This window comes from Tinamus guttatus, unplaced genomic scaffold (genome assembly GCF_059628265.1).
Source record: "Tinamus guttatus ecotype Peru unplaced genomic scaffold, ASM5962826v1 Tinamus_guttatus_pri_ptg000089l, whole genome shotgun sequence".
NCBI lineage: Eukaryota > Metazoa > Chordata > Aves > Tinamiformes > Tinamidae > Tinamus > Tinamus guttatus.
The window spans coordinates 4,509,144-4,523,211 of record NW_028288623.1 but is presented as its reverse complement, the minus strand read 5'-3'; the positions used below and the strand labels follow the sequence as shown (position 1 = coordinate 4,523,211).

The 14,068-nt window shown below is 37.5% G+C and overlaps 2 protein-coding genes across 2 annotated transcripts in view; one reads left to right on the top strand and one right to left on the bottom strand.

The window, feature by feature from the left end:
• The window catches only part of MYBPC3 (myosin binding protein C3), a 61,656-nt gene extending 56,956 nt beyond the window's left edge, over window positions 1-4,700 (top strand). The window contains exons 34-35 of the mRNA XM_088520411.1: window positions 707-731; window positions 4,379-4,700. Of these exons, the coding sequence (XP_088376537.1) occupies window positions 707-731; window positions 4,379-4,700 (347 nt within the window). The remainder of the gene's footprint in view (window positions 1-706; window positions 732-4,378) is intronic.
• Window positions 4,701-9,393: 4,693 nt separating this feature from the next.
• MADD (MAP kinase activating death domain) overlaps window positions 9,394-14,068 on the bottom strand; it is a 63,805-nt gene continuing 59,130 nt past the window's right edge. The window contains exons 37-38 of the mRNA XM_088520546.1: window positions 12,627-12,673; window positions 9,394-10,952 (exon numbers count right to left, since the gene is read on the bottom strand). Of these exons, the coding sequence (XP_088376672.1) occupies window positions 10,845-10,952; window positions 12,627-12,673 (155 nt within the window). The 3' untranslated portion in view covers window positions 9,394-10,844. The remainder of the gene's footprint in view (window positions 10,953-12,626; window positions 12,674-14,068) is intronic.

Genomic DNA, 14,068 nt, shown 5'->3' with positions numbered 1-14,068 from the left:
GCTATCACATAATAATTTACAGAGATAGTTCTGTACATCAGATGAAACAATCCAAGATGAAGTGAAGAAAACTACCTGCACATAAATAAAAGTTTTAAAAAAAGAGCCTGTGATGAATACAATAAACATACTGTAAGCTAATATCATGAAAGGTTTTTGAGTAATTTAAGAATGGTTTCATATTTTTCCAGGTAATAAAGTGAAACTAAGGAGTTTCTGGCTTCTCACCTAATAGTTTGAATAGGAAAATGTTTGTTTTTTTGAACTGCAGTAGTTGTCATTAGTTTCTGGATGGAAATTGCTTTTTCATGAAAGCACTGAAATAGCAGACAGTAAGAAGACAAGATTAATGCAGGAAGCATTGCTTTTGGGAAGAATCAACACAAACAAACTGAAGTAATGCTCCACACTTCAACTACTCTGCTGCGTTCAGTATGCTAGTCAAGATGGGAAAGTGTGTCTCACACAGCATGTTAATTGTACTAAGCAAGCAAAACAAACCTTCATAATAAAAACACTTATGCAATGAGATGTGTATTTTTGTTATTTTCTTATAGTATCAGAACGCAGAAGAATACTAGTCTTTCATCGTATTCAACTATGCAAGGTGAACATGTCTGCTATTAATTCTTATTATTCCAAGAGTGAACAAAAGAAAGAATGAAAATATGGAAACAAGTTTATTTTCTTCTTTTTCTTCTCCTAGGCAAGAGTGTTGTTTTAAAAGCAAGGTATATAATACACAGTCAGAGACATGTTCTCCATAAGGAACTTATTAGCAGAACGTTAAATGGAGGCAGAGGATCATCCCAGCATTTGTATGACAGCGTCTACAGAAAAGCAGATTGAATTGCTGGAGTTCAGATTACAAAGGACAGTTTATCCTAAAGAGAGTTAGGTGCTTTAACCAAATATATTCTGGTACAGAAATGTGTTTCGTGAAGAGAATAGATTGTCGTGCTTTAAAATGATGCAATAGTGCAAGAGTTCACAAAGATAACATGTCCTTAACAAAACACAAGGACAAAATAAGTCCTTAACAAAAAAAGAAAGTGGCATGTTCAGCTCAATTCTTAGCTGATCAACATGAATACAACTATTTTTTGTAAAGAGCACTATCTTTGCAAATGAGCATTTTTTCCTCCTCAGCTGTTAGAAGTATTGCAAATTGATATTTTCATTACATGTTAGTTTTCATGAAATTTGATTAAGTGGTCTTCAAATATAAAATTCTGCTGCTTTATATATATAAAGACCACAAATTTTCAGTGCTCACAAGTCTACCTTCTACTGCTTGGATGTACTTGTCAATGAAAGAATGGCCTTTGAAAAATGGCTAAGGTGCTCCATTTATAAGTATACTTCCTGCAGTATAGATCCAAGGAGTTATAACATTAACTCTACAAGATGTTCTATCTAAGATAATTCTGTGCTTCTACAAGTTAAAACGTTTTTTTCATGTAACATTTTCAAATGACGAAGAGTAAACCCAACCCAAAGCTGAACAGTTACAATATGGAAGCACAGTCTAGTTAGGTTTCTAAAAGTATTTCTAAAAATCTGAATTCTAAAAATTCAAAATATTAGACACTCCTTGCACAAGAAGGCAGAAAGCTTGCTGTTTGTTAAAATCATACACAGAAAGGCTGTCCTGCATGACTACCAATGACCCCTGCATGAGGAGTGTCTATGGCAAAATGGCAGGGACAGCAACAGCTGTTAGACAGGAACATGAGTCGGAAGAGTGTGTGTGAAGGGGACATTCAACACTGTTGGGGAGGGCGTTTCCTCAAACTGATAATGCTGAGGGAAAAGATCCGTGTCAGTGAGATTAAACAGTAACCTTGAAGTACCTTGGAGAGACCTTTGAAATGATGGAGGAGTCACCTTGAAAAGAACCATCAAAATAGCAAGAATATTTGCAATAATGGATGAAGGGAAACAAGCCCTGTCTCCAGAGAGGTCTGACAGAGCTGCCTCAGACAAGGTGAAGAGTCTGCACGCACATGGTTGGCTCTCAGCATGGGTCAACAAGCAGAGACCTGCTTGGGATGTGTGTGGCAAACACGGTATATCACATATCATATCATAACGCATCACCATTTGCAACACACACCACAGAGCTAGTGCAATCCCACCCCTAGCAGAAGGCATGGGTAAGAGGGGGGAACCTGCGCTCGCAGAACATGGCGTGTGTTTGCACCCCACGCTGCCCGTGCGCAGCGTGAACTGCTTGTGCAGGAGGAGGAAAGGGGCAAGGATTATCTAAAGAATTTATAGAAAGGTATAGAAACTTGTGTTTATTAAGATGTTGTCAGGGTTTTGCGTTCTACGTTTTCCATTGCTGACACTGCTCTTGAATGGATACTTCAGTGATTGCCCATTAATTCCATACTGTAAATAAATAAATAAATAAACCACTTTAATCTTAATCTAATCAAAATGAATAAACTGAGCAGTTTTTTTATGTGATCAACATCATCGCCAACCTACCTGGCTAAAGAAAATAAAGTAATTCACTTTTTTTTTTTTTTTTTTTTTTTTTTTCCCCATTGCACACAAAAGGATACTTAGAAAATAATGATTTGGACCAATCCTTTTCACATGTGAGTTCTCCTCTGCTGCAAAGTTAGACTGACCTGGGGTATCTAAATGTCATGGCAAACATTCTTACCTTATAGTTACCCCTACGGTATCCTCTGATGCTGTTCTCTGTCCAAAGGAGAATTCTTAAAATACACAAAATTCATGCACACACACACTTATTTTTCTTTATTATTGTTAGAAAGAAAGAGAAAGGTATTTCTGTGTTTTGCAAAAGTGCAAGGTAAAAATCAAGAATAAAAACAATATTAACATTTGAATACTCCATAAAATTTAAAAACTCTTACCTACCTGTATTTTCTTGTAATACAGCTTTACTTTTAACACAGCTGTCTTCAGCTGCTATCTGAAACCACAGCCCTTTGGTCATTTTCCCAAGACATAAACTCCATTATTGCTCAAGCAGAGCAATAATGCCCTACTTGAGAGCACAGAGCCATCCTAAAAGCATATGTAACTTAGACAAACATAATAATATATCACCTCTTCAGACCTTTCATCCAAAACTAATTTGCTAAAAGCAGGAAAGTGATACTCCTAAGACAGAAATAGAAGCACTATAGAATTTGTCTTGTCAACATAAGTAGCCAAAGTTAATAACAGTAAGAAAGAGAGCTTATGAGGTAGAAAGGAACAAGCTGATAGCACTTACACGTCTTTTAAGAACATTATTTTGTAAACTTTTATTCTAACAATACAGACAGGATTTTTAAAAGCAGAGCTATCAATCATGCAACAGTTTTCTCAGTTTTCTACAACAGCAAAGCAGTTTAAAATGTTTGCTCAAAGGACCATGAGATATGAATTGGAAATTTTATGAGAATGAGTCATAATGTTAGTGTTTTCCTTTCTGAAGTACCTGCACTGCTAAATTAGGGTAAAGGAGAAAGTACATTACTTGCAGTGGAGATCTCCAGATTTTTCCTCCCAATTACAATCAAAATTGATTACATTTTTTTCCTTCAGATTTATTAATAGTTCATTAAGACTTCTGTCCAGTGGCTGTGAAACTGATTTTACTTTTGATGTTACCGCAGTTCCTATGTAAGATTAATCCAAAATTATTACCTGCTGTCCGATTTGAGATACACATCCCTTCTTTAAAGAAATTACTACTAATATCAGGAATGGAGATACTTAGATAAATAACTTAGGACTCAGCTGAGCACTGGGGATTTTGCAGAGTATTTGTAATTTCATCCTATATTTCAGCATTATCATCTAAATGGAATAAGGAAACAGACTACTTGCTCCTGATAAAGGGAAGTTTCACTTAATAATCTTCATAAAAATTAAAATTAAAAAAATAAAAAAGCAAGAGGCAATAAAACTGAGAAATGCAAGCAAACCTTACCAGAATATTCCTTCCTTTCCTGTTACTTGCAGCTGCCTTATTCTACATCATTCTACAAAAGAAAAGGAATAGCAAACTGAGTTAGTGGTTTGACCAACACTTCATCACAGTAGAATAAAAAAAAAGGTGTATGAAATTCAAAAGGGAAACTCAAAAAGCCTAAGTGTAACTAATGGGGGAAAATATTAATAAAAAACCCCTCAGCTGTAATTCTAAAATCGAGTAAACTTCTAGAGAAAAAGGATTGGCTCTTCCGAACCTCCACAAGCTTCTTTCCTACAAACTAACCTTTTAAAGCAATGTCCGTATCCTATTTATGGGGTACAAACCTCAGGCTTGCTTTGGGCCACTCACAGACTTTACTTCAGTGCAGCAACCTTTTTTGTTGTTGTTGTTTGTTTGTTTTTGTTTTTCCCTAAGCGCGACTATCTACAGAACGGCACTCGAGCATTTAACTCGCCCAACCCAAGCTCGCGCTCCGCTTTGCGAGGGGCGCCTTGGTGCCAACGGTCGGCGGGGCACGAGCCCCACCCAGCGGCAACGGGCGGCGGGCACGCGCCCCGCGCTAGCGCTAACGGTCGGTGGCGCGGCCGTTGGGGCGAGTCCAACGGCCGTCGTGAGGCGCGGGCGGCAGGAGCCGCGCAGAAACGCGCCCAGCCGCGGGCGGCCTCGGGCCCTCGGAGCGGGTGGCGCGAGGGGACGCGCTGCTGCTGTTGGCCTCGGGCTCTCGTGGCGCGTGTAAAGGCCGGACAAGATAGTATAGAAGAAATCAGCAGACCAGCGACCCCAGAGCAACGGGGGCAAATGATTTTTAGGTAGATTTTTCAGCTTAAAATTTGGCCAGTTTTATCACAGGGATGGAGAATACTGTTTCGATGTTCCTCTTTTGCTGAAGGTCTGATCCAGTGTTTGTCATGTGTCTAACTGGTGGAGCGCAGCCAGGGGCTGCGTGACAGCACTTGTCTGGTTAGAAACCACAGGTCATGGCACAGGGCAGGCGGATTTCATGTTTTTCTTTTCCCAAATCATTTACATCAACGAAAAAGCAAGTTGCTAGGAGATCACTGTTGGTTTGAGAGGTTATTGCCTTGTTTTTTAAAGCCTGAAAAAGTTGATAACACATATATCTATTCAGAAGTCCCAGAGGGGACTGTGTTCTGTGGAGCTCCACAGGCAGCAACCTATTCTGTAATCTGTGCTCTCCTAAATGCTTAGGTATTAATTTAAAACTAACAAAAACATATCCATGGTAATGGCTGCAGCTTCAACATGCTCATTGGTTCTTTCCTGAACTCCCACCTTTTAAAAATTTTATTTTCTCCATCCAGTGTATCAAAATTACTGACATAAACCTCTGTACAAGCTATCTGCATAAGAATGCCTCATTTGGAAAGTAGCCCTTGAACTGTGCAGAAAGCTATGCAACAATAGTGACAAGGAAACATGTCTAGCTTATTGTACTAGTGATAGTAAGCAGATGAGGGATTTTGACCATCACAGAAATGCATTAGACATCTGACTTCGTGTGTGCATTTAATGCACTTCTGAATGTGAATGCATTTAATGTCTCATCCCTAAAACCACCATATCCTAGCACTAGATTAGAGCTACTCTTAACGGTGCCAACCAGCATTTTTCTTAACATCCTCAGTGAATAGGCTCATTGTACAGCCTGGATGAACCTGTGTAATAAGAAATGATGCTTCTATCAATGAAGGTGCGCTGTGGTAGATTAGGTACAGATGTATTTTATTTAGAGATTCAAACTAGGATAAACAGCACCAATGAATACTGGCAACGGAAGGTGCAGTAGTTTAGTTATGCTGATACAAATACCCCAGAATGGAAAAGTTCTAATTCTTCACACATTTCCTTGTTTCCTGATAAGTCATTGTTTTGATGGGAAGATCATTCTAATGCAAGGCAGAAATCTGGGTAACACAAGGAAACCTAGTCATACTGAGTAATAACTTTAAAATATTTTCCTTTCCTGCATGGCTTGTAAGCAGTTTGGATGAGGACTTCAGTCAATGACTGACCTCTTGATTATAGAGCAAGCTGGTGATCTGTGCCCACATTCCTACCTAAAGTTACAAGACTGATGTGAAATTGTGGGGTGAAATACAGATTACTCTGACTGAGCTCAAAATATGCCATCAGAATCTTTAAATGGCAAAAGTCTCCTATCTGTCATGTGTTCACCTTCCCATTCCCCCTCCAAGGCCTCTCCATCGACTTCTTCAAATTTGTCCATGCTTATTATATAAAATTATTTCAATAAATTAAATTCTAGTTGTTGAAAATTACAGTGAGAGGTCGAAAGTTTCCCAGACGTATTGTTGTTGCAAAGCCTTTCTACTCACGGCCAGAGATGCATTTAAGTTAGCTTTAGCATGCCTCGCCTGCAGGTCTCACTCTTTCCAAGAAAGCATTATTGAGCATTCCCATCCCAAGGGAGCTGTACAGTTGAGCAGAATTAATAAAAACAAGGACAATTTAGATTTATAACATTTCTTTTGTAACTTAATCATACTACAGCCATTCAAATGATAGCAGTAGTGGAAAAGATGTTTCTGGAATTTAACAAATTAATCTATGTTGCCTTTATCACAGAGCTTCTTAGAAATAAAATGCGTTAACACGTTTAGGAGAGAAGTTTGTCAGCTACATACTGTCTTGGAGTGGGTTTAGAAGAACGAGCCATTCCTGTCTCCTCCCCAAATGACATGGTCACAAATGAATTTTGTAAGAAGAGTCTGGCTTAGATTAAAAATATCTTCACTGATACCTTTCAAGTGCCTCCCAGCCACATTACTCTATTTTAGGAAAACAAAAGCTGTCAGTGAGATATCCTTTGTCTTTGGGCAGGATCCATACTGCAGTTTGCATAAGTAACATATCTTAAAGCAGGCTGAACTGGTGAAAGTTTAAAAGCAACAGATAACAGCTTCATTCATTAGGTCCTGATTTGGAAAAAGTATCCAGCACTCTTTTTTTCTTTTTGCCAGGCAGACATGCTGACAAGAAGCAGTCCTAAGACCAAAAATAACTATCCAGCCACCTATGAACATATTCCTGTCATGACTGCATATTGGAATGGTTTTACAGAGGATGAATAATCCAAGAAAGAAAAAATAATCTAGTACATACAGAACACTAGTGGATAGGAAAATATGGAAATTCAAGCACAGCAGAAAAAAACAGCAGTCAAGTATGCTCCCTCCTTTTTTTTTTTTTTCTCTCATCCTGGAAAGTTATTTGAGTTTGATTTTGTATTCGTTATGGTTTACATAATAAACATTAAGCATATCAAGTATGGCTTTCATTGTTTGCTTGGAAATATAAGTTGCATATGTCAAATCAATAAACTCAAGATGTAGATGAAAGCCACTAAACCCTCCAGAATGCCATGCATAAAGACTGGCACTAGCAGAAGTTAATGAGATTCCCTTTTCAGTGTAAAAAAAAAAAAAAAGAAAGAAGGAAGGGAACTACAGAACTAGAATTTTCATATGCTTGAAGGAAGCAACTGTTTAGTTTTACTGGTGTTTTTCCTGCCACCATTTGTTCCTTTTTATGTATAGCTATTTTGGGAAAAGGGGATTTCTATTTCTATGTAGGTTCCTAAAACACATTTAACACTGTAGCTACTGTTATAAACAGCAAAAATGGTACTTGCCTTTGACTTTTGCATATATGACTCTTTCTTTGTTAGGTAGATTCTTAAGATAAAATTAGTTATTCCTATAATTAGTGTGGAAGCTTCAAAACATACGTGCAAAAACAGAAAACAGAAACTAAACTTATAGAGTGGTTGAGCTGATTTTACCATGACATTTTTTCCATTCAGTTGGAGTATCATTTTAGTTAGAACCAAAATCCTTGGTCATCTACCAGCAGCTTAGCTTCTGAATATCCAGATGAATGTATTTATTGTGTATGCCCTCTATCCTTGAAAGTATCAAAGCTGTAAGTTAGGGTGTATCTGAAGCTAGGAATCAGAGCAGAAGTATTTATAATGGTTTTTGTATTGAAATGAACCCTTTCCTTCAGCAGTTGACTTTGCTCTGTGACACTCGCTCTGGTAAAACTCACACATGAAACACACGCTGCATTAATAAACAGAGCTTTCTGCAACAGCACCGTGAAGGTCTGTGGTGCAGAGGAGAGTTATGAGCCCCAGTTCCTACTTCGAACTGTCTGGAAAATTAGTCACAAGCTCCAGTGTTTCCAAGGAGCACTTTCGTGGTCATTTGCAAAACCAAATGCCACAAACAAGGAATTCTGACAGAAAAATAAAATTGTTCAGGATAAGCAAACACCACAAGTCTGGGGGTGAGACGATGCATTTTGGTGGCATAGTTATTGCATTCATCACTTCTTGTGTAGTTTCACTCTTTGTGCAAGTGCCATAGCAAGTCCACGAGTGTCGAAGTAAAAGGGTCGTAACTGCAAGCACGGGAACACTAGGACACAGGCTCCCCCTCGTGGTGAAAACGGCACCCAGGTTGCTGCAGGAATACGCTAGCGCGATTTGATACTTTAAAGGGAAGTCTTACATTTGGGTGTGGAAGGTTTTGAAGTATCTGATTTTTTATCGCTGCTGAGGAATTCTTATTTAAAGATCAACAGATAGGGGAAATGAGAGAAACACATCCAGACTGCTGCAGACTAGTACTCCTAAGGATTTATGCTCCGAGTCAGTTTTAACTCTGACCTCCAAATCTGTGCTTGACATTCAGACAACAGCACTAACTACGCAGTAAGGGAAGGACCATGGAGCATGCCCTGGTCTCAGATTAGCATGCTGCATTCCCACAGTGAGCAGTACACCTGCTGAGGCAGGAGATTTTGTACAGTCCAAGACTTTCTTCAGTTTTAAAATATGCCAGTTGCTCTCATCTGAAAAGCAAAATCTTAGTGTCAGTCCACTTGCTGTGCACATGATCAAGTGTCATTCTACAACTATTCAGCCGCACCAGAAGAGCTTTAGAAGACAAAAGAAAGAAAATAAAATAAATACAAAACAGGGCAACTTCAGAGTTTGCTGGTTCCAGCTGTTTTCAAATATTTCACGTGTTGATCTTGTTGCATGTGTGGGGAAAATAAATAAATAAAAAATCTTTTCCACCACAAGGAACAGGGAACATAGGGAAAACACAGGCATGTCTGAAATCCTATTGATGTTTTTATACTCTCGCTTTTAAAGATGTAACACTTATGAAAGATGAAAAAAATTACAACAGTTACAACTGCTTATGTGGGTGGAAAAACAAACTCTAAGATTTTTCATTTAGAATTTATTATTTTTCAGTATTTAAGTATATGGAATGGTTTATCATTTCATTGGTATATATTTCATTGGTATATCATTTCATTAATTTCCGAATACGTTGCATCAATAGAAAAGCTAAGCACAAGAGGATGAAAACCAATTGCTGGTTGAGTATTTTATTTTCACATTCAGACAGCTGTACATTTTCTATAAATAGATGTGGTCCTACAATATTTACATCATATCCTCACCCATTATAAGTATATTCCATTTAATATGGTAGACACCCTGACCAACTCAAAACAAGGTTATTTCTGGGTGCATTTACTCAGAAACCCATGTCAAAACATACAATACATCGTTTTGCAATCAGAGCATTTTTTTCAGTTAATCTGCATGTAACATTTTTTCTACAGTTTCACCTCTCAGCATCCTAACAGCTTTCCAGACAAGTGCTGTACAGTTCAAGAACAAAAACAGAATGCAAAAAAAACCAACAAAAAACACATTCATATCCAGCCTCTTTAAAATAAGAAATGTGATCGATACTTTTAACAGAGGGAACTCCAGTACACACCAATACAGTATTTGCAAGATTCCTCAATATACAGCTACAGACTGACAAAAGTAATGGCTTAAAAAAGATCTGGACCAATATAATCCCATAGGCTTCTGAACATTTTCTGCCGATTGCCATAGGAATGTCTTGTATAAAGTATAATCACAGTCTCAGAATTGCACAGGTTTGCTAAGTGCTTCCACTACTAGCAATTTCTATTTTTACCAATCCTTATTTTCTATTCCCTTTGATTAACCACTTTAGGTACTGCTACATGCAACTCTACTCTTGAGATATTTGCAAATGTTATTTAAATTCCCGTTTGAAAATCCACACAGTCCAGAAGGTGTCAGGGGCTTCCACAATATACTGCCTTCAAAGTTTCCTCTGCCTGCACTCGTTTTTCCACTTTACTAGTAGTTATTTCCACAGATGTATTAAATTAATTGCCAAACTTCAATTGCCACATGTGATATTTTGAGACTATGGTAATTAAACTGTTCATCTCTACCAAAAGGATATCATAAGCTATGCGATGAGAACTTCATGATGGTGTGTAAATATGAGCAACATGAAAAGAAAACAATAAAACCACTACATTTAAACGACATGCAGGACCAGACCGCTTCCACTGTGCACATACCAGAGAATCTGCAAGCAGAAGTCTGCAGTTGTAAAAGTAATAAATCTGCAACAAGTATCACTAGAAACAAACAAAAACAACTGAACTCAAGTTATATTAGTCATTGTAAAAAAAAAAAAAAAAAAAAAAAACAGGATTCCATGGAACAGTCAGAATAAGTCACCCATAGCTGGATGCTGATGCTCACATGTGTCCCATTAACAGCTCACATAAAAATTCCATTAAGATGAATTCAGAAGGAGACTGAGCAGTGATGTCTTAGATTTTCCTACGAGGCAAGACTTGCAGGATCATACATAAATAGTCAAGTTTTTACAGAAGACTGTAGAGTGAGATCTAGGAAAAGGAATAAAAATGGGAGTAGTGCACGCCAATGTGCCAGAGGGTAGATATTCTGCAAACACTGTGATCAACTGGAAACTGGACGAGGTGGTTTGCTTTTGTTTTCTGCCTCTTTCCCACGTATGGCAGCCACATAAGAGAAGAGACACAGCACGGAGTAGCAGATCTCGTGAGCCTACAGAATCAAGAAAAGGAGATAATAAAGTTCTGGATGACTCAACATTTACAAAATCCACTGCATATTTTATATCTTGTTGCATGTCTTTCTTCATGACACAACTCCTCTGGCTACAAAGGCTTGAAAAAGTGGCCCATCATATCTTCTTACTGAGATGGAAAGGGATCACAGGCCTTTATAACAAATAAAAGACCTTTAGAATAAAAGCATTATTCCCTTGGTAATATGATTGCTAATTGTCTTTAATACATACACTAGGCTATAAAATTGGCCAATGCCAATTAAAAAAAAAAACCTAATACTTGATTTTGGTTTGTTGCATGAAGGTATACATTTTCTGACAGGGTGGAAATAGTTAACTAAAAAGCTGTAAAATTAAACATCTAATACTGTACCTTAGTTTAGGAGACAGTGATGTTGTTCTTTACACAATTGTAATCTCTTTATACACAGTAGTACAAGAATTGGTAATCCTTGCAATTTTTAACCAAAGCTAGAGAATTCACAGATAATAAAAGCTTTTTTTTTAATGAAAAACAGACAAAAAAAAAGCAAAAGGAGCAGTCCAACATTGCACATTTCTTACAAAGAATACCAATCTATTAAATATTTATATACTTATAGCAGTGAGTTTCATTGTCTAATGGTATATAGCATTAGTAAAATTTACAACTCCTGCTCTTAAATGATGAAGTCTTTAATTTAGTTATTTAACAGAATCTTCTTTTAGTATAGTGATTGGCTGCACAACTCAGTGAAGACAGAGCTTAGACTTGGTATGCTGGTGACTTTAAAAGTTCTTGCTTTGAACAGTGATATTTATATTTACCATCTTTCTAATGCACATAACAATGTTATGTTGCATTATAGGACAAGCCACCACAGCTTGTGGAAAGTATCATTCATTTTCATTAAATTGTTTCATTAGATGGTATAGGATTCAGCTATCTGTTTCTTAAAGCATCTCACAAGTAGTCTAGGATTTTTGATTATAACCCATTTCTAGCTTCAAATAATTTATTTCTTTCCATCCCCTTCTCTTAAAGAAAGGTGAGCTTCCATACAGTCACCACATGCACATGCTGACACTAAGACACTAAGTACTAAGGGCTACGTATCCTCATCAGCTGTGTCCAAAGATTTTTATAAAAACCTGAACACTACAGCATAGCAATGATGCATGTTCTGGCAGGAATGGCTACCTACACCATTCTCTTGCATCTCACTGCTCACTTCACATGAGAAGGCAGGAAAAGTTCATCAACCCAGTGATCATTTCTATATCCAGAAATTGATCTCCTTTTCTATCTACCCTCTGGATAAGTGATTGTGGTCTGCACTGTCATGAGTTTAGCAGTCAGCAGTTTCAGCAGCATTCAACATAAAAGTCATATCTTGCACCTTTTTAAAGCTTTTAAAGCTTTTGCAAGCTTTAAGATAACTTATGAAAGACACCACACATTCTGTAATACCCCTGAGCTCCTTAAGTTTCACAAAAGCAAGAATTGCCAAGTTTTGGTGTTTTCCCTTAACTGAAAGCTAAAATAAGAAGCAAGCTATGCTTTACTGCAGTGCTAGTACTGCAAATCCTGCAACCTCAAGTCTTTTCACCACATGAAAATGTAAAGATATTTCCTAAAGAACTACTAGAAGGCATCGCAGGCGACTCACCATTGGCGTCTTGTACTTGTGGCTCACCACTTCTTTAGTTTCAGGAACTAAAACCGGACGGGCAAGAGACAAAACAAAAAGTTCAAAAAACGAGAGGAAAAAGGGAAAGAAATAGCACAATGTTCCCATAGGAAAGGGAAAGGATGCACACAGACAGCAGCTGCAGGAACAGGGCACCTCACTATTCCTCACTTCTAGGTATTTTTCTTTCTCTTCATTTACATTACGTGAGTCCTTGAAGATACCAGTAACGGCATAACAGATAACTTAGGTTGACACAAAAATATTTTGTTGCCTCTTTGGAAAATCATAGTAAATATTTGATGGTTCTTACAGCCTCTGGCTTTTCTGATACTACTTATTCCTGTGTTAGACAGCAGAATTAATGATAAAATACACTTAATTATAAAATATGTTTAATACCTACTACCATAAAATATAAAATGACAACTCCTGAGAAATTTGTCAGTACTGAATTCCTAAAGATCTTATCTTCTAGTTTTTTGAATTCTTTCTTTTCTGCTGCATAACTGATCTCAAGAGAACTGTTGGACCCAACTGTTGGTAGGAAGTTAAGTGAAATCTGGAAATACAAAGAAGATACAGGAGAAAAATTTCTACGCTGGAAGACCGCTTCCCAGCTATGTCTTGAGAGTTTCTGAAGACATTCTTTCTCCTTCCCAGAGTGTGTACACTGATACTTAAACATCTTAAAGATGTTCATTGCTTTTGAATAAATTGCCTTAAAACAAAATATTGATGTTATATGCATTCTCAGAAATATCTGGGTTTTTCATTCCTAGAGGGGGTTATATATAACCAGGATTAGGGGCCTGGTGAAAAAAATCTATAATCCTCAAAAATCATCTTGCTCCCACTACTGCCTCAAACTAATAGAAAGGAAGTGGCCATAACACAGCTAAAGACAATTTCCCTTTGCTCTCATTCTGGACTGCAGGAAATAAACAAATAAAAAGCAGCAAGCTGCAACCCTCCCATTAGGGTGCACTGCATCTGTGCTCTGACCCACACCCGGTCTATAAATATTCTTGTGAACAGATCCCATGGGAAAGCAACAGGAGAGAACAGAGACCACACTAAGAACACAAAAAAGGGCAAATTTAAAATGTTGAGATAAATGGAATAACAAGACCAACTTTGAACATTTTCCTTCCAGAGTAGCTGAAATTTGTCATGAAATTTCTGTGTCACAAAAAAAATTTAGAAGTAGTAATAGAGAAGTTATGCAAAACCAAATCATACCAGGCTCACAGAGGAAGAGTGAATGTTTTATTACACACAGTACTAATGAGAGAAAAAGAAACAGACGCAAATGAGTTCAGCATGAAAAACTAGAAAGAGTCCACAACAAAACCTATCCATGCAGATGTCATCTTTTCAACTATGACATGACACAGCTAAACGCTGGGAAAGGAGAAGGA